The sequence below is a fragment of the Dermochelys coriacea genome, chromosome 12 (assembly GCF_009764565.3).
Source record: "Dermochelys coriacea isolate rDerCor1 chromosome 12, rDerCor1.pri.v4, whole genome shotgun sequence".
NCBI lineage: Eukaryota > Metazoa > Chordata > Testudines > Dermochelyidae > Dermochelys > Dermochelys coriacea.
This window is the reverse complement of record NC_050079.1, coordinates 38,234,564-38,259,553: the sequence shown is the minus strand read 5'-3', so window position 1 is coordinate 38,259,553 and position 24,990 is coordinate 38,234,564. Positions and strand designations below refer to the sequence as shown.

The window sequence follows — 24,990 nt, the reverse complement described above, 5'->3', positions numbered from 1 at the left end:
GTTTTTTGTTGAAAAATGGCTGCAAACTGAAATATTTCAGCTGAAAATGGGAGCTGTAGTGTCTCATAGGGGTTGCAGTTTGCTCCTCTTGCCCCTGTTCTCCTCTAGGAGCTGGGATCCCCAGTTGGACTACATCTCCCATAATGCACCATGAACAGGGACTCTGAAGCACCGCTTCCCCCAGAGAAGAGGGGGGAACCACGATGCATTATGGGAAATATAGTCAAGCTGGGAATCCCAGCCCTCAGAAGAGAACGGGGACAAGAGGAGTGAACGACAATTCCCATGTTCCCTGAAATAATTTGGTTTAAGAGTTTTCATTGAAAGTTGCCAGCTCAAATTATTACTCCTGTTTGACATATGGGGAACTGAGGCACAGACAGATTTAAGTGACCCCACAAAAACGCCGTGCCAGAATCAGGAATTGGATCCAGTTCTCCTAAGTTCTAGTCCAGGGCATTAACCTCCCTTTGATATCCTTCCTTCTTACTCTGTCTCATGAGAATTCTGTGAGAATTTGCTTGAGTTAAAACTGAGTGGGGAGCTCAGGGTTGACCCCATATGCAGTGAGAGTGAGGATGTACATCTCACATAGGAGTCCCTTCAGATTGCTGTTAAGAATTGTCAGACTCGATGAGACCGAAGGTCCATCTAATCCAGGATCCTGTTGCTGAGACGCGCCAGCACCAGATGCTTCAGAAGAAGGTGTAAGAACCCTGCAGTAGCTGGTACGTCTCATCCTGGTCTCTCATAGTTAGACATTGGCTTAAACCCTGAAGCAGGAGATTTACTATTCCTCCCAGAATTTTTGTTTATTCCGGCTCTGTATATTCTTGTTGTCTGTATAAATATCCAGCCCCTTTTTGAATCGTGCTAAGTTCTCGGCCTCAACAATTTGCTGTGGCGGTGAGTTCCACAGACTAGTAATGTGTTAAGTGAAAAAGTATTTTCTTTTATCGGTTTTGCATTTGGTCTTTTTAATTTCGTAGAATCTCCCCTTGTTGGCCTCCAAAGGGTACAGCTCCTGAGAATAGTCGGGGCATCTCTCTCACCAAACTGAATTTACCATGGGTGCATCTATAGCATAGAAACATGGGTTCCTCCACTTCAGGGACAGAGACCAGTCTGAGTGTGTGGAATTAACTTTTACCCTAACCTCTTTGTTCTTCCTGACTAAACTCTAAAGCACCCCCTATCTCCCCTGCTGGGTGCTTCTTGAACATCCTTTTCTAGAGAAAGCTTAAAACAAAGGGCAAGATTTCCAGAATCCAGCAGCTCCCATTGCGCTCAGTGGAGGAGTGGGGGATGGGAATTCCCCAGTGTTCTCCAGGAGAGTCAAGGGTGGGAATTCCCCAATGTTCTCAAAGGGGGGCAAGGCGGGGGCAGGAATTCCTCATTGTTTCTCAAGGGGGGGAGTCAGGGATGGGAATTCCCCATTGTTCTCAACTTTTAAAATATTTGTCCCAAATAAGTTTCCTTTGAGAGCCTTACTGCTTCTTTGCATCTTTTAAGGACAGGTGATCAGTGTGGCAGAAAGACGTAATCTTGGGCCTTCTGAGACCTTGAGCTTGTACCCACCTCAGTCTGCCAAGCCACTGAGCAAGCTTCCACCCCCCTCTCCCACCCAGCGTCCAGATTAATTTGTTTAGATGAGGTTGGGGGTTATCTGGCCAAGCCTAAACAATGTTCTCCGTATTGCACATCCAAGCTGCCTGGTTATTGCCGCCCCTTGTGGGAGGTTGAGGTGGACTTGAAACTTCCTTGTAAAGTTGGAGGTCCATTTGGGACATCCGTGCCTGCTGCATTGGAGTAAATAGTGGCTTTCACCCTGGGATGGGGTTGACTAGGTGTGGAGGCCCTCTACTGGAGGCCTCACAGCTCTGCATCACCCTGCCCCAGAATAGAGTAGTGGAGAAGTCCTTCAGGCAGCCTAGAATGGCTGCAGAGACCCAACCAATCGGAGGGGCTACTGGAGCGACCAATCAGGGGCCAGAAGGGCCATATAAAAGTCAAACAGGTGTGGAGACAGTGTAGTTCCTGCCTGGAGCTTGAAGAGGGAGGACTGGGTGCATTGTTGGCTGGCTGAATAAGCAGCAGGACTGTGGACAGGTCAGTGTGGTCAGGCTGAGCCTGGAGGACTGAGCCCAGAACATGGCCTGACCAGCTGAGGGCAGTGAGACTGAGCAGACAGAGGGCTGCTGAAAGGACACCAGCTGTGGGTACCAGATGGGTCCTGGTTGGATTGTTGAAGAAGGCAGGGCCTCTGGGAAGAACCCATAGAGGTATGGCTCCTTACCAGGGCTGGAGAAAAAACCTGAGACTATACCCCGGAAGGGGGGGGACAGTGAATGCACCCATGAAAAACTATGCAAGAGATGCTTAATAAGCAATCTCCCGTCTTAGGAGATGGCCTTAATATATCTTTTCCTGTATTGAGTATAATTCTGAAGCCCTTTTATTAGCTCAGTTAAGCCACTGCTCTTTCTCAGTCCCTTGATTAGTGGTTTAAGACAGGTCTCTTTTCTTAATACGATATTCTCATCTTTAGCCCTTATGTAATATACAGTATGCCAGACGGATGCACTTTGTGTCAATATTAACCCACCACCCTGGGTAAAAGCATTCATTTGTTCTCTGAAATACGGGTGTTGCCTTTAAAAGAAACTTGATAGCAGCGCTGCACAATGTTGCCTGCTTGCAGCATCCAAGAATGTTCAACAATTATTATAAGCTAAAATTAGCATTGGAGCATGTGGTATTCCTGGAAGAACCACTGTGAAATTGCAAAAGAGAACACACAACAATTATGTCTGGATTTCAATGTGCTAGCGGACTTGAAGCATCCTTAGCTAGCATTGATAGCTAAAGCCAATGAGCAAAGCACTGAAATGTGCTATGGCCATCTCCTGTCAGGTGACATTTAACCCTTTGGTTGTTGCAGTTTCAGCAGAGAAGTTATGGGTCCTGGAGAGGCCAAGCCTTGATGAAGGGAGGTTGGCAAAGGGGTAGGATGGCAAAACCTTGTACTGCCATTGCCTGTGCTGTACCCATTCTGGGAATACAGTGGGAGCAGACAGAAACTCAGAATCCCTGGGTTCAATTCCTAGCTCTGCTACAGACTTCCTGTATGACCTTGGGCAAGTCACTTAGGCCCAGATCCTCCAAGGTATTTAGGCTCCTGATTTCAATAGAAGTTAGGAGCCTACATACCTTGGAGGATCTGGGCCTTGATCTCTGAGTCTTAAGGATTGACTCTACCAGCATAGCTGTGCCGGGATAACTCATGCAGTGGAGATGCAGGTGCCACCGATGGCAGGGGTTTTTCTGTCCATATAGGAACACCACCTTTCTGAACAACAGGATTTAGGTTGACAGAAGCATTCCTCCATGGATCTAGCTGCGTCTGTGCTGGGGGTTAGGTCGGCAGAGGTATTTTTCATACTGCTGAGCCACATCGCTACGTTGACCTAAATTTTAACGGTAGACCTGGCCTGAGTTCTTCATGGGTAAAAAGGGGTTAATAGCATTTCCCTGCATGATGGGGACTGGGAGGATAAATGTAGGAGTTGTTTAGGTACTGTCAAGGTTCCTTCCCCACTCTGAACTCTAGGGCACAGATGTGGGGACCTGCATGAAAGACCCTCTACGTTTATTCTTACCAGCTTAGGTTAAAAACTTCCCCATGGTACAGACTTTGCCTTGTCCTTGAACCCTATGCTGCCACTACCAAGCGTGTTAAACAAAGAACAGGGAAAGAGCCCACTTGGAGACGTCTTCCCGCAAAATACCGCCCAAGCCCATCACCTCCTTTTTTGGGGAAGGCTTGATTAAAAATCCTCACTAATTTGTACAGGTGAACACAGACCCAAACCCTTGGATCTTAAGAACAATGAAAAATCAATCAAGTTCTTAAAAGAAGAATTTTAATTAAAGAAAAGGTAAAAGAATCCCCTCTGTAAAATCAGAATGGTTAAATACCTTATAGGGTAATCAGATTCAAAACACAGAGAATCCCTCTAGGCAAAACCTTAAGTTACAAAAAGACACAAAAACAGGAATATACATCCCATTCAGCACAGCTTATTTTACCAGCCATTAAACAAAAGGAAATCTAACGCATTTCTAACTAGATTACTTACTAACTAACAGAAGTTCTGAGACTGCATTCCTGATCTGTTCCCGGCAAAAGCATCACAGAGACAGACAGACCCTTTGTCGTCCCTCCCTCCCCCCCAGCTTTGAAAGTATCTTGTCTCCTCATTGGTCATTTTGGTCAGGTGCCAGCGAGGTTATCTTAGCTTCTTAACTCTTTACAAGTGAAAGGGTTTTACCTCTGGCCAGGAAGGATTTTATAGCACTGTATACAGAAAGGTGGTTACCCTTCCCTTTATATTTATGACAGGTACCATTGTGATGGGACGTGCATAAAAGGCTGTCCACCTGGCACCTTTGACCAGCACTGCTTTCACTTATTAATAAAATGATGCCTTCCACACTTTCTAATGGTTGCTGATCAAGTATCCTAAGGGATGCTAGCTACACTGAAAGGAATTCCACCATGGGGACTGAATGCTGGCCTACAAGAAGGATAAAGGGCATTTCACCTCAAGTTCACTAGCTCAGCCCCAGCTGGCCTAGATCAGGGAGGTATAATAAAGCCCTGCGTAGTTTGGTCTTAGCACCAGCCATGTCACTCACAACTTCCAGTAACAGCAGAGAGAGCCATGGGGCGATGGAAGAGACTACCAAACGGACGGGGAGGGGAGCGTGCTGTTGGGTGGAGAAAGGGCATCCCCTCCTGTGCAGGCTGCAGGGATGTATTTGTTTAACATTCTGTGATACTTTACAGCGCTTTAACTATACAGAAGCCTGCGGCCTCCTCTCTCAAGGAAGCACCACGGCACGTTCTAGGCTGCTGTAGCAGACTATGTGCCCATCTGTCAAGCGCCTGTGACTGACTGGAGGACGCTGCAGTTAAGTTGCGTTGCATCAAGTCACGTGCTGGGACTTCACAGTCCTGAGAGGTGACCAGGTGTCCTGCCACACCAGCAATGCCGTGCGCAGAAGCTGGGCTTTGAGGGAGGGGCAAGCGAGGGACCCGGTTCCCACGCCAATGCTTGGAGGCATAAGTGAGCAGTTGGTACCATTTCACAGCCTTGTCTCTGGAGGTTTCACAGCCCAGGAATATCCCCTTCACTTCCATGTCTCTTTACATCAATAGATCTAGTGAGAGGTGGCTCTCAACCTTGGGTGGCTCTCAAGGGTGGGAACTTCCTTCCCTCTCCCCCACCCCCAAACTCAATCTTAATCCCAAATTCTAGGGCTTCCCCCAGCCCCAGTTGTGTCCTCTTTGTCGCCTAACCCTAAACCAAACCCCTCATCCATGCCCACATCATCCCCTGTCTTGGCTCTTGCCCCATCCTTGGCTCTGACACCCCCATAGCCTCCTCCAGTTCATTCAAACCCAGCTGCTGAGATCATTACTTTGTTACCCCCCTGCCCTGAATCCCTCCACTGGCTCTCCCTTTTCCCACCGTATCTAACTCAAGTTTCTTGCCCTTACCCTGGGCCCCTCTCTGTGTATCTGCTCTTGTGGCTCATTGAGTTGTCCCTGCCCAGCCTCCTCAACCCCCTCATCTGCTTCACCCACAAGCATCTTGGCACCTTCTTTCCCACCACCGCTGAAGTGTTGAAAATCCTCCCCCAGCTGCTCTGTCCTTTAAATCACTTCCCAGAGCCACCGCTCCTGTGGCGTCTGCAGCTTCCTATGGACCCGTATGACATTTTCGTCATCACCCTTATCTCCCTTTCCTCCATCCCTTCTGCTGCTTGTCACGCTCGCTTGTCCCACAGTGGACTGTAAGCTCTCCCATTCTCCTGTGTGCCTGTGCAGAACCCTTCACTTCAAGGTCCTGATTGGTTCATTTGATGCTACCACAATACAGATTCCTGACCTCCTCACTAAATCCAACCTACCCACATAACAATTGCCATGATCTGCTTTCCCATAGAAACTTATTCCATGCCAGCTCTCCTTCCTCCCCAGCCCTATATAGCAACCCCATGAGACAATTGCAGCCTGCCAGTCTCCCATCCACTCACCTGCTAGGGACCTTTGCTGCAATTCCCCCTTTTCCCAAGCCAGCTGCTTCATTTTGCCCCCATGGCTGTTCCAAAATCACACCCCGATGCTGTGACCCCACATTCCCGTGGATGCCTGAAAACAGCCTGGCAGGGCTCTAGTGTTGGGTTAAGTGACAGTGATTTTGGACTTTTAAGGGAAAGAAGAGGGGAAATGTAAGAAGAGGCATCAGGCTAGCTGTAGAAAGGGGAGGGAAGCCTTTTTACAGATATATTTTGTTTTGTATTTAAAAAGTTCAGTTCAGACAATAACAAATAAGATCACACATTTCTGTAGCACCTTTCACCTCAAAGAATCCCAAAGCCCAGGGTAAATAGAGGGATCACCGCATCACTGGAATGCAGCTACCGCTGAGGTAGAATGTGGCAGCTGTTTCACAGTGGCTTTGTTACACAACACTTTACACAACCGGGGACATGAAGTGGAGTAGAATGCCAGGTCCCTCTGGAAGTGCAGGGGGACTTCTCAGGAGAATGTAATGTAAGTTAGAAGTAGGCCAGGGCACTGCCTGCCTGCTCTTTCGAAAAGGGCAGTGGGCTCTTTAATGAGCACTCCTGTAAGGGACCTTCCATTTTATGTTTTTTCCAATATTACAGGGCCAAGGAACCCTACCAACATCACCTCCTGCAGCACCTGGCTTTCTCTTGAGGACTGCCATCCAACGCCTGACCCCGCTCAGCTTGTGAATGCTGACAAGTTCACACCCTGAGGTTACAGAACTGCAGGTAGGACAAGTAGCCGGACTGAGATGTACGCTCCTGGCTTTTATCTGCCTGAATTGTTCAGCAGACACTTCCAGGTTTCATACCATATAGTTCATGGCATGAACTTGGTTGGGGGTGTGTGTGTTTTTTAATGCGGTCTAAGTGGAAACTAACACACACCCCAATAGCAGACACACAAACCCCAGTACAAATCAAACAGCAGATCCCTGCTAAGAAACTAATAAAAAAATCTATTACCTAAAAAGTCTTTTTTCAAGAGGCAATGTTAAAAAGGAGATGCCTCTTGGCAATAGGAGATGTAGATACTGAATATCTCAGGGTTGAAAAAGCCCCTGGGAGTGGGAAGACCTGTTAAAAAGCTCAGCTCTCTGACAGACGAATTGCAACTCTGAAAGGAAGTGATAACCCGGAGGGATATTTCAGTCAGATCCGCATTTCTTGCAAAACAGACATGGTCCTTTACTGAGTTTTCTTGCTTACTTTATAAGTTGTTTTGTCCACAATGCAAGCCCCTCTCTGGCTAGCAAAGGGAAATACACCATGGCAAATATTCAGGGTGCAGGCATGAGTGTGTTTGTGTCAGGGTGGGTCTGGCCCATAACCCCAGCACACAGGACTGGAAGGGACCTCTTAGGTCCTCCAATCAAGGCCCTGTTATCCCAGGCAATCCTCTCATATAATCCCACTCATAAATGTATTAAGCTCCATCTTAAAACTAGTTTGGTTGTTTGCCCTCACTCCTGTTGGAAGAATATTCCAGAACCTCACTCCTCTGATGGATAGCAAGGGACACAAGATCCAGAACCTATCTTACTAATGGATTAAAACTAAACACATTCCGATTTTGGGACTGGTCAGATTTATATCCAGATTTCAAACCCCACCTCCCACATTCAGGGACTTCATATGAGCTCATTACAGACATGCAGATTGGCATCCATAATTAAGGTCTAGGAGGTTATTTCATGCTCCTTGCCATTTGGAAGCGTATGGAATGTACAGAATGGATACAGGGAGAGGGGTACAGATGTCAAGGATGCTGGCTTGACATTGTGTAAACCTGGGGTAGTGGGGGAGGTTCCTGGAAAGACAGAGAGGAAAATGGTCAGAAATGTTTCAGGGCAAAGACAGACAGATACACACATGCATGCAGTAAGAACAAAGGAACGACAGTGGGGAGTGAATGATCCAATGCCTGCTGTACTTAAGTGAGAAGCAGATACTGATTGCCAGCCCCATCCTACAAACTACAAATGTGTCCGAGCCAAATCCACTGCTCAGCAAATCTGACAGATGAACCAATGGGGTGGGGGTGGGGGTGGAGCAGGAGGAGGGATTTTTTTAACAGCACAAAAATAAAGCGTTTGAACTTGAAAAGCAGGGACAGCGAGGAGACCATGAGTAGAGTCAACACTTGGAGGGGAAAAAATTCTTACACCTCTAGGGTCAGCTTCTCGGAACGGCTGCATCCCCTCTGTGCCATTCTGGTGGCACAAAGGGCTCGGAAACTGTCTGCATCTCTCCAACCATGGACCTCCTCCCCCAGAGTAGCTGGGTCCCGTGCCAGCCTTTCTGTGGTGCCTAGTGTAGAGGGCATGCTGGGTTTGGGAAGGGGGCAGGAGAAGACTGTGGCTAGAGCACACTGTGCTTCAGCAATTCCCAGCTAGCAGATGACTCCCAGGGGTTCACGTCAGCCAGCATATATTACAGGAGCCCCTCTGGGCCATGGCTGGCATAGAACAGCCCCTGGTTTAGGGAGCCACAACTGGCCCCCTTATGGTCTCCTTTCCCCTTTGCTGCGCTCAGTGGAAACCAGGCAAAGCAGACAGCCATCCTTAGACCTACAGCACCAGCTGAATACTCCATGCTGCATGAGAGTACAGGAGATGTGGCGCCGGCGGCACTGAACAGGTCCTTTTCTTCCCCTCCTTTTCCAGTTCCAGACTAACCTACTCCGAAGGGACACTCCAATATCCACCCTGCTGGTATCACCACGCCAAACAAAGAATCTCACTGGAATATGGGAGTCTCATACAGGGGCAGGGTAAGCCCAGAGACTTTTTAATCATACTGCATAGGTTTGTGAAGCTTTAAATCTATATAGTTTATTTTATAACCAATGGGGTCTGGAAACAACCTGAGACTTAACCTTGACGTGTGATGGAAGGAAGAAGACAGCATAATGTGGGAATGTTTAAGGGGGGGGGGGGAGCTGTAGGTCTCTTTGTGTATTTCTCCTGATCCCTTATGGGGAACTCTGAAAATGAAAATCGGGTTTTTAAATCCTCCGTTTGAGTTTGGTAGAGAACTATATCCCTGTCTAACAGATGGCAGGGATACCCCTTTACCTCTGTTAGCCCTGCCCTGCCACACCTGTGCAGGGTGGGACTTAAAAGGAAGCCCAGCAGTGGCCAGCTGGCTAAAAAGAGGAGCAGATGGTGGTGAGAGGGTCAGAGGCAAACACAAGCCAGGCAGAGAGAGGCATGTGGAGGACTTTAGGCAGGAAAACCTGGGAGGGGTTACTTGTGAGAGAGCAACCCCAAGGGGTTGAGGGGAGGATGAAAAGGACAGGATATAAACTGAGTCCAAAGTGTGCTCAGAGGAGTGCTTGAATTAGAGAAGAGAAGACAGCCCCCTTGGGGAAGAGGAGCTGGGCCTTGCTGGAGACTGGGGCAAGGAGTTTGTTTTGTTTTTGGAACTGGATACCCTGGAAGGGGTGGATTTTTGTTAATACCTTAGCTGAACGGCCAAATCATTGTGGGGAAACTGAGGCAGAGATGCTGTAGGGCCACCCCAGGCCATGGGGGGGGAAGGAGACTTGGAGGTGGTAACCCTGTTGCACCCTGCCATATGGGTTGGCTATGGTTATCTCTATAAAAGGGACACAGTTAACCTGAAATATATCTATTTTAAAAAGTAGTAAAAATCGCTATCAGAGATCCCTGACAACTTTTGTGGGTTTACAACCCCATTTGCCTGCTTTTAAAAATGTCTCCATCTCCCTTGTTGCTGTGTGAAACAACAGAGTGACTAAAGAAACAGACTATGTACAAATGCCCAGCGTGACCACATTAAAAATACAAAAAATATTTTCTCGCTCTAATTTCTTTTGGTTATGGTCATTTGAGAGATTAGCAGTAACAATAGCAGGTGGAAATGTTTTCAGGCAGCACTGTGATTTAAGTTGATGGTGCCCCTTTAAATTCAATTGGGGTTCTATAGAAATTTCTCTAGAGGCCTAAAGTCCCATCTTAATTTCTATAGAATTTTCCACATAACGAGTGCATTAAGCTAATGCTTAGCCCCAAAGCAATGGAGAAATCTCAGATTTGGGCACCTTAATGGTTATGTCTATATAACCCTTGGGTTATGTAACATTTCCTTTGTCACCTTGCCCTCAACCAGCAAGCACCATGCCTGTGAATGTATTTCCATCCTCAGCTGGAAAAGTCCTCCTGGGGTCATCCCTAGTCCATCTTCCTTCCATACAAGGATTTTCCAATACACTAATCTTTGAAATGTTTTATGTAATGTCCTTCTAATAGACTGATGCAAGATAGCACTGGGAAGGGCTTCTTGGGGCCATCTAAGGTAGCCAAACATGTGATTTCAAGGAGCGCTCATCAGGACAGTTTCCCTGCGGAAAGGGACTGTGGCTGTTGATTGTTACTAGTATAATAACAAGGATAATATTCTACATTTATATGGTGTAGCTCATGCTTAAGCATGCCAAAGGAGTCACAAATTTTACCTAGTGTGGGCAAAAGACATTCCCAGTGTAACTCTACAGAGTCAGCGTAATCACACAAGGGATGAATTCAGCTTTTTCTCTCTATATGAGAATCATATCAGGCACCAGGGAAATGCAGCCTCCTCTTGGGTGGCACAAGTAAGCTGTTCTACAGCTCGCAACAACAATGGAAAGTGAAGATGAATCTCACATCCAACTGAAACAATGTGAGAACATAGGAAAACTTAGGAAAACATATGTACTCAAATTTGAATTTGGCCAGGATACAACAACTAGCTGTCCCAACACTTATGAAAAGCACCATGGATCTTTGATGACTAGAACAAGTGGATAGAACATGTTATCCTGAAGATGGTACAGCCCCTTAATGCCACACTGGGGCACTGACTCAGGGAGACTAGCACCAATGTAATGAGTCACCAACATTAGACACTGAAGCAATTAGGATGCATGAGTAACCTCTGATTGAAGAGCTTGAGAAAAACTGGTGGTAGCAGCCTTCAAAGGAGAGTGCAGTCTGCTAAAATTTTTGAATAATACCATTCACATCAGTTAATTAATGCAGTTTAGTTTTAGAACTTCCCAACTACTCCCACTTATACCTGTCCCCCTCCTACTCTCTGGTGCGCGCGCGCGCACACACACTCTCTCTCGAAGGGAATGATCTGCCTCTGGAACTTTTGTGACCTAATATAGCCTTGCCTGGCTTTATTTTTATTTGGGGCTTGGCTTTGCTTTTCCATGAACGTTACATGAGATCAACCCTGGTTGTCCAAAAACACTCTGTAGTTTCACAGTCCTGACAAATTTCATACTATGGTGGGTAAAACTTTGGACAAAACATCAAGCAGCGAAGTAGCGCCCAGAGGAAAACAAGCTGCTTTCAAGCCTGGTTTTACAGTAAGCTGAGCTGATGCTCCCTCATCATGCTGGCTGCTGAACTGCCTCTGACAGAACTTCTGCTCCTAGCCTCAGACCAGGCACCAAATGAGGAACCACATTCCATGCACATACAGACTTATATGCACAAACCCTCTCTTTGCTGTGTCTGATACACAAACCCACTGTCACAGATTCAAATGCACAATTACACATAGTCACCAATGGACACACACATGCAATACTACTATCTAGCCCTTTTATAATGCTTCTCATCAGTAAATATCAAAGCACTTTTCAAAGGAGGTCAGTATCCTTATTCCCCATTTTATGGATGGGAAAACTGAGGCACAGAGCAGTGAGTTACCTAAACTCACCCAGCTGGTCAGGAACAGACAGGAATATAATCCAAGTTTCCTACTCCCACTCTAATGCCTCTATCCACTAGACTACACTACCTATGATGCACATGATCATTCACCTGTGAACCCAACCATCCTCCAACCCATATATTTACAGGGAAAGAAGGAAGAAGTTAAACTAAACAGCAACGTTCCCAGCCCCTCATGAGTCAGGTCCCAGAAACATGAGCTTGGCTTAAAAATCAGAAGATTAAAAAAAAATAAATAAAAAATAAATGTTGAGCTAGAAACTTACTTCTTTTTTTTTAAATGAAAGTTGAAATTTTCATATGATCATCAGACTCCAAGAGCTGGAGTTTTAAGTAAAATTATTGCAAGACTCATGATAAAATTGTGAGTTGGTAACACAAAAGTGGCACCCCACTGAATGCAGGTGGAGAACAGCTGCATCCTCACAAGAGCATTGAGATTCACACATCAATGATGGGGTGGGGGTGAAGTCTAAGCCCATGGGTGGGTCTTCCTAGTTGATTTGTTTCTCTATGGCTTTATCATTTTAGAGTCTGCTTTGACTGGGTGACTCCCACAGGGCTGGGAGGGGCAGACAACCCCAGAACCAGGTGCAGCACAAGTCTAAGGTCTTTGAAACCTGGGAAAAAGCTGTATCTGTTCTTGGCCGTCCTCACATTGGATCACAATCTGAGTTGAGCAAGGTTGGGTGGAACAACATTTTGGAATACCTAAAAAGGCAGGTCAGGTTCAAGGAGTTGAAAGGAAAAGGCATGTAAGGATTGGCTCAGTGCTGAAACAGGAGCATGGGAGTAAGATCAATAATTGACATAAACCCCAGGTGCAGGGCTGGTTCTAGGATCCCAGTATGTGGAGGCAAGTGGGTATTTTGGGGGCCCAGGATGTTGCAATTTAAAAAACAATCAACCTTCCAGGAGTCAGTGGGACTAGTTAGATCCCTGAAAAATCTTGCATTATAAGAGTTTTAAAAAGTAAAATTTGGCTACTGTATCAATATTTTGTCACTGTCACTTCTACTGCTTAATGCTGACTAACTTTGTACATATTTTGGCTAGTTTGGGGGCCCTTGAAGGTTATTGGGGTGGGGGCATACTTCCTCTTTGCCCCCCTGTAGCCCCAGGCTGCCCTGCCCCCGAGAAGCCCCACAATGCCCCTATGCATTGTACCATTCAACACATGCACGCACACACACAATGAAGTCATCTATGGAGACTGGCCGGCTCGGCAGCGCAGACTGACCGTTTTCCCTGTGTTGGAAGGAAGGCGAAAACTCTTTGGCAGTGATCCTGGCAATCCGAGCTTCCTCCTGAGCTTTTTGCGCTGCTGTCACAGCCGCGTCTGCTTTAGCCCTGGAGTGGGAAGTCCTGCAAGAGAATGAGAGACAAAGACTAATTAGGTACCTCAGTTATTCAAGGGGGAAAGAGGTGTCATTCAAAGAGCTGCAGCAGTAGCAATGATCATTGCCATCCTAGCTCAGAGCCCCCTTCCCCCCCACCTTGACTAGTTACCTAGCTAAACACAAAGCTTTTCTTCCGGTCTAGGCACCAGCCCTGAGACTGTTCAGTGCCCTGTGGGTGTCCAGTGTTCTTGAACCTGTTTCTTTAAAAGAGACCTCGCCTGGCAAACAGATCAGCCCCGTTTGGAACTACAAAAGCCACGCTTTAATGGGAACCTCTTCCCCTTAGACAGCCCCCGCTGTAACCCTTTGTCAGGGTTTGGCTGTGGCAGTTGTTTGCAGCAAAGAAATTAGTCTGGGTATTATATTGGGTATTAAATGTGCACTAAGAACTCGGTCCTTTGAAGTGCTGAGGAACTCCAGGCCATGCAAAGGGCCTTCAGCTTGCCCGGAAAAGACGGGCATACTCAGCCTCTCCAAGAGGCACTCAGTGCTTGCCACTCCTAAAAGAGATGGGCTGATGCTGAGTTGGGAAACAGACAATCAACTGGCTAATGAGCATTCTGAGCAGTAACGCTGATGCACAATCCTGACCAAAACTCCTTCATCTCCCAATCAGAACCCATGGGTCACCTCAGCCTGACCAGAATTATCCCCTGAAGTCACTAGTTAGAAAACAGGTGCTTCCTGTGGAAAACTTTGACTGAGGTTGTCAGCTGAAAAATTTTAGTGGAAAAACCAAAGTTTCAGTTGGAGATGCCATCATGGTGCTTCGTGGGAGTTGTAGCTGGAGGGTGGCGGCACAACAACAGCTAGGTGAAATTTTTTGGACAAATATATTTCACAAAAAAATTCAGTTTAGGTCACAGGTAGTTTTCCTTGAATTTGGGTTGAATTTGCCAAATAGTTTCAGCTGGGGGAGAAAAAAAGAAAGTTGTTTTGGGTCAAACAAAAGACAACACTGACCCAAAATGAACTTTTTCCCAATTTTCATTTTGTTTCATTTAGGGTTGTTGGTTTTTGTTTGTTTGTTTGTTTGTTTTTGCAGGGGGGCAGGAGAGGGTTAAGCCTCTTCAAAAAGTAATAATTATTCATTCAGCTCTACTCAGGATCCCATTCTCTATAGGCTGAGCTCTCTAGCTGGAGTACATCTCCCATGGTCTCTTCTCTTGAGTCAATATGGAGTCCTTGGCCATGGTGCACCATGGGAGATGTAGTCTGGCTGGGGAATCTCGCCCATAAAAAAGATTAGGGGCACGAGGCACACAAACTACGACTCCCATGAGGCACCAAGGCAGCACTTCTGAATCAATTTGGGGGAGGGGGGGCTTTGGCCAAAACGATCAAAAAGTTCACTTTTGATTGAAAAACTGAAATTTTCCATGAAAAGCAGTTTTCATCAAACACAGATCTCCACTGAAAGGCAATTGACAGTGAGTTTTCAACCAGCCCTACCTACTGTACCTCTTTATAGGTCATTATCAATCCATGTTTTTAAAGTCTCAAGTCCTGGACATAACACTCCTTCCCTTGGGGGACTTTTCTATTGACTAATTGTTCTTGCTGTGTTCCCGGTAGCTTACATTTTTCTTAATTTCATCCCATTGCTTGGAGTCGCTTGCCCTTCTACAATCCCTCCTTGTCCTTGATGTATGCATCCTTTCACTAATGGTAAACCATTATCCTACCACGCCCCCCTTAGCCAAGCTAGAGATGTATCCTTAAAAAATGTTAGTGCCTAGACACTCGGGTAAAGGGAGCACTGCCAATAGACTGACTCTTTCCCACACCCCAGTCAGTCCCTCCAGCTCCTTCAATCATTTTTGTTGCTGATCTCTGAATTCCCTCCAAGTTTTCCAAATCTGTTTATCACTGCAAGTGCCCAGAACTGAGTGCAGTGCTCTGACAAACTCATATACCTGGAAAATAAGAATAGCAATAGGATACATTCTACACAATATAGTTTAAAAAAACAAGTACTAAGTGTACTCAAAATAAAGGTCGGGGTTTTTTTGTGTGTGCTCAGTTATTTGAGTCCAGGCTAGAAGGTACTATTACTATGCAACTACATCTGCAGTCATTCTGTAACAACAGGGTACTGTGTAATAATATCAGCATGATGCATAACTGCAGAAAGCAGTACGGACCTGTCGCTTGTTGACACGTTCTGTTTCTTTCGCAAGTGCCAAATTTATATAAATTGGCTTCGCTGGAGTAGCTGATGGAATTGATATGACTAGTTCCTAAAGAGTTATTTAAGGTAGCAGTGTGAGAGTAGTGGAGATGACACTGATATAGGGAGACCAGATGTCCCGATTATTATCAGGACCAGCCCGATAGCAGGGGCTTTGTCTTCTATACACACTACCCCCCCCCCCCCAAAAGCCCTGGTGCATGGATGGCATCACTATGGCCAGTTCCTTAAGGGCTATTTTCCACAGATTCATAAATTAAAAGGCAAGAAGGGACCACCGTTGTCTGGTCTGACACAGGCATAAGACTTCCCTGAGCTAATTCCTGTTTGAACTAGTGCATAGATTGTTTAAAAAAAAGAAAATCCAATCTTGATTTAAAAACTCTCTGTAATGGAGAATCCACCAAAACTCCTGGTAAACAGTGAGGGTAATTAACCATTGGAACAAACTTGTGGTTTATTTCCAGTCTGAATTTGTCTAGCTTCAACTTCCACCCACTGGATCTTCTTGGACCTTTTGTCTGCTATATGGAACAGCCCATAATCACTATTTTGTACCTGTGTAGGTGCTTATAGATTGTGATCAAGGCACCCATTAACCTTCTCTTCGTTTAAACTAAATAGATCGAGCTCCTTGGATCTATCAATATAAGGCATGTACTTGAATCCTTAGGTCATTCTTGTGGCTCTTCTCTGACCGCTCTCCAATTTAAGGTGCTGCAGCGGCAGTAGTTCTGATAATCTGCATATGGCTAATTCCCATACAGTTTCTCAAATATATAAACTCCTTTTAAAAAGTGCTGTAGAAGAAAACAAACGTTCTTGGCCTTTGGTCTCTGAAAGAGTGATTAACTTGCTTTGACGAGTGCAGCATTTTACATTCTGCCTCCTACAACATTCTCGAGACAGCAAGCAAGACACCCAAAGAATGAGTCTGTTCTTGGTGCCTGTTAGTGATGGTGAATGAAACAGACAGGGGACAGTTTGACTTCATCAGCTAGTTTGACCTCAGGGTGCAAGGAGGCAAAACCAATGCAATCAACTGAGTAAAGATGACACAGACAGAATGTGTGCAAAGATCACCAACGTTCTGCTTTCCTTTCCAAAGGGATTGCGCCAGAGGAGCTCAGAGTGCAGAGCTCAGCAGATGCTGGGCTCCTGTCTGTCTCAGAGCTCAACATTGTCAAGATTACCATTTTTAACTCCACACACAGCCTAATTCAGCAGGGCATTGCCAGCTGAGGTCTTGCTCCAGAAACTGCAGGGCACAATGAGCAAGCTTTCTCCTTCACTGGTGCCAGGCCTTAGAAAGGAAGCCGGCTCCAGGCAGAGCCCAGCCACCTGCTGGAAGACTAGAATTCAGCAGGTTTCAGAGTAGCAGCCGTGTTAGTCTGTATTCGCAAAAAGAAAAGGAGTACTTGTGGCACCTTAAAGACTAACAAATTTATTAGAGCATAAGCTTTCGTGAGCTACAGCTCACTTCATCGGATGCATCCGATGAAGTGAGCTGTAGCTCACGAAAGCTTATGCTCTAATAAATTTGTTAGTCTTTAAGGTGCCACAAGTACTCCTTTTCTTTTTAGAATTCAGCAGGAATTCAGTTCAGCACACTGGACAAATTCAGAGTTCAAAACATGCAAACTGTAATCACACCCTATTTGGATGGGTCCCTTTGGGATTTCATACGTGCTTATAGCTAGGCTTGGAAGGATTAGCTTTTTCTCAGTAAATGTTGCTAAATGGTGATTTTGCTGTACAAACACAAACTGAGAAAAAACATTTCCATCTATACTAATAGACATTGACAGGAAAATTAAGAAAAATGCTACTTGAGAACTTATCCTTAAATCAGTCTCAATATTTACTTTGTATATTTTTGACATGTGATGTTGACAAGTAGTGTTTTAATCATTAAAAGGCATTAACTGTTTGAATCACAATATCTACTGTTACTAAAGGTTATCTGACCCCCTCTCATAATTTCCTGCAACTGTGAAATTTAAATTTAAAAAAGCTAAAATATAAGCCTCAATATTAGCTGCTAGATTCACAAAAAATAACAATTCTAGATCTAGCTTACAGTCAGGATACTGGTCAGCTCTGGTAGCTGCCTGGGTAGGGAAACTCCCAGGTGCCATTGTCTGATATACATGGTGGTGGTGTTTTATTTGGGTACTTTTCTGTCTGTGTCAGTATTGAACCAGTACTCCATAATGTCCTGGTCCAAAAGTGTGGACTGAGCTTCTTGAGGACCACCACAGACACCTCCACTTTGCATTCCAAATGTAAGGTGCACATCTTGAATAAAAACACACAGCACATCATCCCCAAAAGTATCCACACAGGCTCTCCCTGGAGAAAGGACTACATGTGACAGAGGCTTGTATAAACCAAACCCCTGAGACAAAGAGTGCATCTACATTGTGATAAAAACCCCACGGCACCAAGCCTCAGAGCCCAGATCAGCTGACTTTGGCTTAGGCTGCAGGGTTAAAAATTGCAGTGTAGATGTTCAGACTGAAGCCTGAGCTCTGAGACTCTCCCCCCCAAAGGGGTCTCAGAGTCCAGGTGCCAGGCCAAGCCTGGATGTCTACAATGTAATTTAATAGCCTCGCAGCCTGAGCCTCGCAAGCCCGAGTCAGCTAACTTGGGCTCTGAGACTCAGTTCCATGGATTTTTTTTTATCAGTGTATACATACCTCAAGAGTCTCCTCGAATTGTAGGTCTGGAAGGGAACTCGAGAGGTCATCTAGTCCAGTCCCCTGCACTCCTGGCAGTGGTAGATGAAGGGTATAGTGTGAATATTGGGTGGTTTACATTTGGGATCCCTTTGAAGTGAGATATAAATATATCAACTTACACTATTATGTTAGAAAATAAGGACTAGAGACCAGTCTTTGATAATAAGTAAAGTTCATCATTTTAACTTTTATTATTACAGTACTGACTAGAGTCCATGACCAGGACCCTGTTGTGCTAGGCACTGTACTTATAACCTATGTACCTATTGGTCCCAGCCCAAAAGAGCTACCATATAAGTAACAGACCTATTGCATACAAAGGGCTGGATCCTCAGCTGATCCAAATTCATGATACCTCCACAAAGGATCTGTTTCAATTCACACTGGGTGAGGATCAGCCCTGTAGTCGATTGTCATATCACACTGTGGGCTGATGGTGTCTGGTTAGCCTTGGGATAAAATGCCCATAGTTGTACTGACAACTGGAGGCTGATTTTCAGTCCAAGGTGCAATCGTTTTCCTTATGCCCTAAAACCTTGGCTGCTATTTATTAATCATATTTATTTATTAAATCATTATTAGTTCTATAGCACCAACTGTGAGCCAACCACTGTTGAGACAAGTCTGAAGACATGGCTATTCCCTCAAAGATCTCGTAGTGCAGATGTGATGCTACCAAAGGAAGATGATTCAGCCAGGAAATTTAACAAGGCACTTGTTAGTTCCATTATATTTGTCCAGAGTGTTAATATTTTTTAAATATACATACTCACCTCTCTTCTAACTCTTCTTAGTGGCGAGGTCTAAGGTTTGTAGAATTTATACCTGCCTGCCACACACAATTGTCAATATACAGTTTGCGACTCCATTGCATCTCTTGAGAGAACTGTTGCACTTTACTTACAGACGTTTTCAGAGCACATTCTGTTTTATTGTTTGTCCCCTGAATCTTTTGAGACTAAAACCCCCCCAAAAGGCCTCTCCTCTTGTCCTGCTGTTGTGTCCTTCATAATTGTCTAAATTAGGAGAGGGTAGTTTTACAGAGTAGTAAATTAAAGGCGGGATCGAGAGCCCGTGAGAATTTAATCTGGGCCCTGGTCTTGCTTCCATTCATTCTTCGCAACCACACCTATATTAGTTTCAAGCAAACACTCAGGCACAACAGTGGGTTTAAGTAAAATTACATTGTGTCTGCAATTAGCTACTGCCAGGGAATGCAGGGTCTTGGACCAGTTCTGCGTGATGCCCATTGACATCAGAGCACTCGGGGACTCCCATTCACTCCAAGGGGACCCCACAGAATGGAAGGGAAGACTCATGGAGGACTGCAGACTTGGGGCTCTGCTTGGGGCACCTGGAGTTGGGTGCAGAGGTGGCATTATGGTAAATTTCTGCTCCCCTGACCCAACAGGCCAAACCAATGCCAGTCAAAGTGGACACTGAGGGCATATCTACACTGCAATTAAAAACCTGCAGCTGGCCTATGCCAACTGACTTGGGCTCGGGGCTGTGGGCCTGTTTAATTGCGGTGTAAACGCTCAGGGTGGAGCCAGGGCTCTAGGACCCCGCAAGCTGGGAGAGCTGCAACCTGAGCCTGAACATCTATACTGCAATTAACCAGCCCCTTAGCCCAAGTCTCAGGAGCTTGAGTCAGCTGGCACGGGCCAGCCACAGGTGTCTAACTGCAGTGTAGACATACATTGGGATGCTCTAATGCCAGGTGGAAAGCCCTCAAGGCTACCACCAGCCAGAATCCCAAGTGCACAGTGTGCTCCAGCTATTCCCCTGACATGTCCCACAACACACCCTTCATAGAAGAGGGGATGGAGAATGGGTGGCATAGAACCAGCTACACCAGCTTTATGTCACTGTGGGATTCCACTCCATCAGGGAGATCACAGGTCCAGGAGCTCTGTCTGGGCTGAGGATCTGGCCCCTCTGTCTATGATAACCTGCACTGCTTTGACCTGAGGGTTTGGGTGGGAGAATGCAGCACAGCCTGGTCCCTCTTACACCCCTCTGAACCCATAGAGCTAGACTACTGCAGAACCCCCTATGAGAAGAAGGGCAGCATTTCCCTGTTCTATACACTACTCCCCCCTCAGAGATCCACATGCTCAGGCTTCCCTCTGTTCACGGAAGCAGATGGGAATGTCCGGCCATGAGGGTTGAATACAAGACCCACCAAAGTCAGCAGGAGTTTGCCCATTGAATACAATGAGCTTTGGATGATAACTTGACGTGGGTATCCGGGGTGGGCCTGAGGCAGCTGTGGTTGCTCAGCCGCTTTTGGGATTTGGCCCAGGTATAGTAAAAATAAATGATATTAATTAAGTGATCTCCATTTATAAAATATCCCCAATTCCCACAAGATGGATACAATGCACATCACTGCACAGAGGCATGGGTGGGCTTAATTGTTTGTAATGCGCTCTAAGATGCTTGGAAGGAAGGCGGCATTGAAGCAAAAAGTAGAATTATGATGATCCATACATTGCATAACAAAATACATAAGTATTCCCAAATAAGTGCAAGTAATCCAGTTAGTGCTAGCCTGAGTATCTCAGGCACTATATTTAACAGCTGTCTCCTTTATATATGCATGCTGTCTATAGCGTGCACTAGATCTTAATTCCCCAGTTAATTGCTTGATTTTTATTTCCTTGTAAAGCAAGTCCTCCTACATGACACACACACACATTTTAATTGCTCTTCTCCTGCCTCACGTGGCTGAGTCTAACTTTAAGTAACCTGGGGCTAGCTGCGTGTAAAAAGATGAACTCTGTATATATTACAAAGAACACATGGTCCCCAGCTGAACATCAACGCAGCAGTTTCAGCATCGCATTCTGCTGTTTTGTGAATGGGACTTGCTGCGTTACAAGACTGCATTGACTTTGGAATGTGCTCTGGAATAGCTGTACTGTCACCCTGTAACCTCCTAGAAACCACTATAAAAATAAGGTTTAAGCTTTCCCTTTGGTATAAGCGTAACTCTGACAGCAGCTGCTGTGTTGGGCTGGAGCTGCTGGCATCAGGTATGCAGGGAATTGTTTTTAAAAATAAAGGACTGGGGACAGAGCTAAGTGTGGGATGTGGTAGCTGAGTGAGAAAGACATAGGGGGCAGCAGGGGAGGAAAGGTCATATAAATGGACAGAGATGAAACTGTAGAAATTCCTAACCATGAATAGTTCCTGTTAATCCATATCTTTAACTCCGATCAAAAAGCTGCTGATCATGCACATAGCTAGGTTACGTGACCATGTGTTCCGATAAGCATTGGCTACCATTGCTCTTCCTCCTCCATTTGTTATCCCCACTTGTGGCCTCTTCTTCCTACTCAGTCCCTAAGTTTTTCTGGACAGGTTTTCAGACAGTGCCTTAGTAGGTTTTCAGACAGTGCCAAGCACCACGGGACCCTGACCTCTATTGGGCCTCCAAGGTGCTACCATAATATTAACATGACAAATAAAAAATAAGATAACACTATAGTAATGGCTCCAAATATTAAAGCTAATTGTAGAGTATCAAGCCATTCGTCTGTAGTAGGGATTTTGGCTGGGGCAGAGCTGGCAAGGGCAGCTGGGGTTGGAGGTCCAGGTCATCCCGCATATGAACACTCACAATTGGGTGGAGTGACAGTTCTGGTTTGGTTGAGGAAGACAGGGGAGCCAAATTTGGGGCTGGTTCTGATTCTTCTCCCCTCCCCGTCCCCTCCCTCCCCCGAAGCAATTCACTTATTTCTGATTACTGGGCTACTTGTCAAATTGGAAGGCAGAACTGGCAGGGGGAAAAATAACAACCAAACAGATTTCTGCAGATCTTTTCAGATCTGTTGTGATTTGGCTGACGCTAACAGGGATGAAGGGATACCAGCTAAGAATGGACTGTAATGTCAAGCTTATCTGTTCTGCCTAAGCTATAAGAAGATGGAATAAACTGATTTGAAAGGAAGAGTCTGGCTTTCAGGAATGCCCACAGGTCAGTCAGGGCTTTGTTTGGGGAAAGAGCCAGTCAAGATGTTCATTTTATATCTGAAACTCTGCCCTGGTTTTGTGTGAAAGGATTAGGGTATCTGCCAGCGTAGGTTGATTTTATAGCAGATCTGGAGTTTTGACTTGGTTTGAATTGAAGGGCAAAAGCAGAGTTTGGGGAGGGAGAATTGTAAGCATGCAAAAGACTTGCACTCTGGTTTCTTTGCATTTTGTTACCAAATGGAAAATAGACCTGTCTCCAAAATTTTTTTTGCAGTGGTAACACATTATCTGAGCAAAAATGGGTCTGTGTTCAAATGAGTTGGTTCTATGCTAAAAGTAGGAAGTAAGATGTATTTTTCCCACTTTTGAAGTGAGGAAAAAGCCATTTGGTCAAATATTTTGCATTGGGTGAAATACTGTTTTGCAAAATCACATGAAATTAAAGGACCACGCTTCTCATGTGATTCTGCACCTCCCAGGCAAACAAACATTTTTATTTTTCCTTATCCCTAAGGTGAACCCAAGCAAACCCAAAGCAAAAGTACATATGGGTGTTATCAGACAGACCCTTCATAAGGACACTGAGGCTTGCAAACAAGGTCCAAAACTCTGAACTTTATTGGTCATGTATATCTGGAGTCAGTGCTGTATGAATACTCCTGCAGTAAATACTCCCACCATGTATTGAGATCAGTCTAGAACCTGCCAAAGAGTAAAGAGGGGATAGACCCCAAAACCCCACCTCTAACTTTGATACAATTCTCTGTACCTTGCTGAGTCCTGGGGTTCACCTCAGCAGCAGAACCAGGCCCTACTGACCTGATTCTCAAAGACATTTAGGTGCCTACAGCCCACTCCTGCTCCCTGTGGAGTCAATAGCTAAATTCCCATCGACTTCAATGAGGGTGTGATGCTTTCTCGGGGCATGTAGGACTGGAAGTCACCTTGTTACCCTCCAGTGTGAGGGAGACTTTCTCAGAGTAGCTGGATGTCAGCTCTTTGACATTGCCAGCCTGTCAGCCACTCAAGCACTTTTCTCAGGGCTCTGCCAGTCCCTGCTTACTACCACAGCAGCGAGATGCATTTATAATAAAAACAAGAAGTTTATTAGCGAAGAATAGAGATTCAAATGGGTAGTGAGTAAGAATACTGGAAGTAGAACTGGTTACACACCCAAAATGCAATCCTAAGTCTAGAGGTCTTACTGGTTTTCAGTCCTAACCAGGTTCCTGGTTATTTCAGGAACACCACACCCACTTTACGAGATTTCCTCAGTAAATGGCTGCTAAATTGTCTTCTTGCTTTTCATTGCTTTGTTCCCCAAAAACAGGATGTCCCTGGCGTCTGATTGCCACGTGTCTGGTTTTTGACTGGAATACCCAGTCGAAAAGAGGCCCTAGCAGCTCCAATCAGCACTGCTGACTGGGCCATTAAAAGTCCAGTCGGCAGCACAGCGGGGCTAAGGCAGGCTCCCTGTCTGCCCTGCTCTGCGCAGCTCCCTGGACTCAGCCCGCATATCTGGCCCCTAGGCGCAGGGGCAATCGTGGAAACTGCGTGTGCTGCCCCCAGCACCTAGGCACTGTGCCAAGACACCTGGCCGCGCCTCCACCTAGGGGCTAGACATGCCGGCCGCTTCCGGGAACAGTGTGGAGCCAGGCAGGCAGGGAGTCCGCCTTAGTCCCACTGCACCACGGACCATGAACTGCCTGAGGTAAGCACTGCGGGGCCGGAGCCTGCACCCCAAATCTCCTGTCTGAAGTCAGAACTCCCAGAGCCCACATCCCCACCCTCACCCAAACTCCCTCCTGGAGTCTGCACCCTCTCCCACACTCTAACCCTCTGCCCCATCCTGGAGCCCTCTCCTGCACCCCAAAACCCTCGTCCCTGTCCCCACAACACAGCCCACACCTCCAGCTGGAGCCTGCACCCCCTCCTGCACCTCAGTCTCCTGCCACAGCCCTGAGCCCCCTTCCGCACTCCAAACCCCTTGGCCCCAGGCCAGAGCCCCCTCATTCACCCCAAACCCCTCATCCCCAGAGCCTACACCCCCAGCCGCATCCCCCGCGCCCTAACCCTCTTCCCCAGCCTGGTGAAAGTGAGTGAGGGTGGGGGAGAGTGAGGGATGGAGGAAGTGGGGCCTGCAGTGAATGGGGTGCAGAGGCTCAGAGAAGGGGCAGGGAAGGAACGGGGAAGGGGGCGGGGAAAGGGTGTTTGCTTTTGTGCAGTTAGAAAGTTGGCAACCCTACTGGGTGCTGGCTCCACAAGCATCCCACCCTCCCCATCCACATGTTTTTCCTGATGACTTTCACGTGTAAATGAGGCTTCCATTACATTGGCTTTACAATGCTTAATTCACCTTAGGCAGGGATAGGTGAATAAACACACTTTGTCTGGCAGAAAACCTGTATGTCAATGCTGCCTGGTTATGTGGTTTAAAACATATTTTTAATGGGTACACAACTCCTTCCACACACACTATATATTCATCTTGCAATGCTTATGATGACTACTATGATTTAATTTGATACCTTGCATGCCACCCTTGATAGATAAATACTATGACAGCAGTGTGTTAGGTGTAGTGAATCTGTCAGGACTGACAGACACAGCCAGTACAGAAAAGTGAATTTTTTGCCAGTTGTTACTGAGAGGTTCTTAGGGGCACAGAGAGCACGAGCTACTCCATCATCTTTATACTTCGCTTCCCCCCTCTCTCCCCATCTTCCACTTGCTTAGCTCTGATTCAGAGTTGATCTCACTGTTCAGGGCTTAGAAAGCTGAGAGCAAGCCCC

The 24,990-nt window shown here is 46.1% G+C and overlaps 1 protein-coding gene and 1 long non-coding RNA gene across 3 annotated transcripts in view; one reads left to right on the top strand and one right to left on the bottom strand.

Annotated features, from left to right (window-relative positions):
* Positions 1-24,990, bottom strand: part of JPH3 (junctophilin 3) — a 117,772-nt gene that overhangs the window by 16,519 nt on the left and 76,263 nt on the right. Inside the window, exon 3 of the mRNA XM_038368903.2 lies at positions 13,129-13,253. Within this exon, the coding sequence (XP_038224831.1) occupies positions 13,129-13,253 (125 nt within the window). The remainder of the gene's footprint in view (positions 1-13,128; positions 13,254-24,990) is intronic.
* On the top strand, positions 2,042-10,025 carry LOC119841445. 2 transcript variants are annotated; one of them, XR_006275042.1, is made up of 3 exons: positions 2,042-2,109; positions 6,739-6,867; positions 8,805-10,025. It is a non-coding gene; the product is annotated as an uncharacterized LOC119841445 (long non-coding RNA). The 2 variants fall into 2 exon arrangements; XR_005288548.2 differs by having other exon boundaries at positions 2,053-2,282.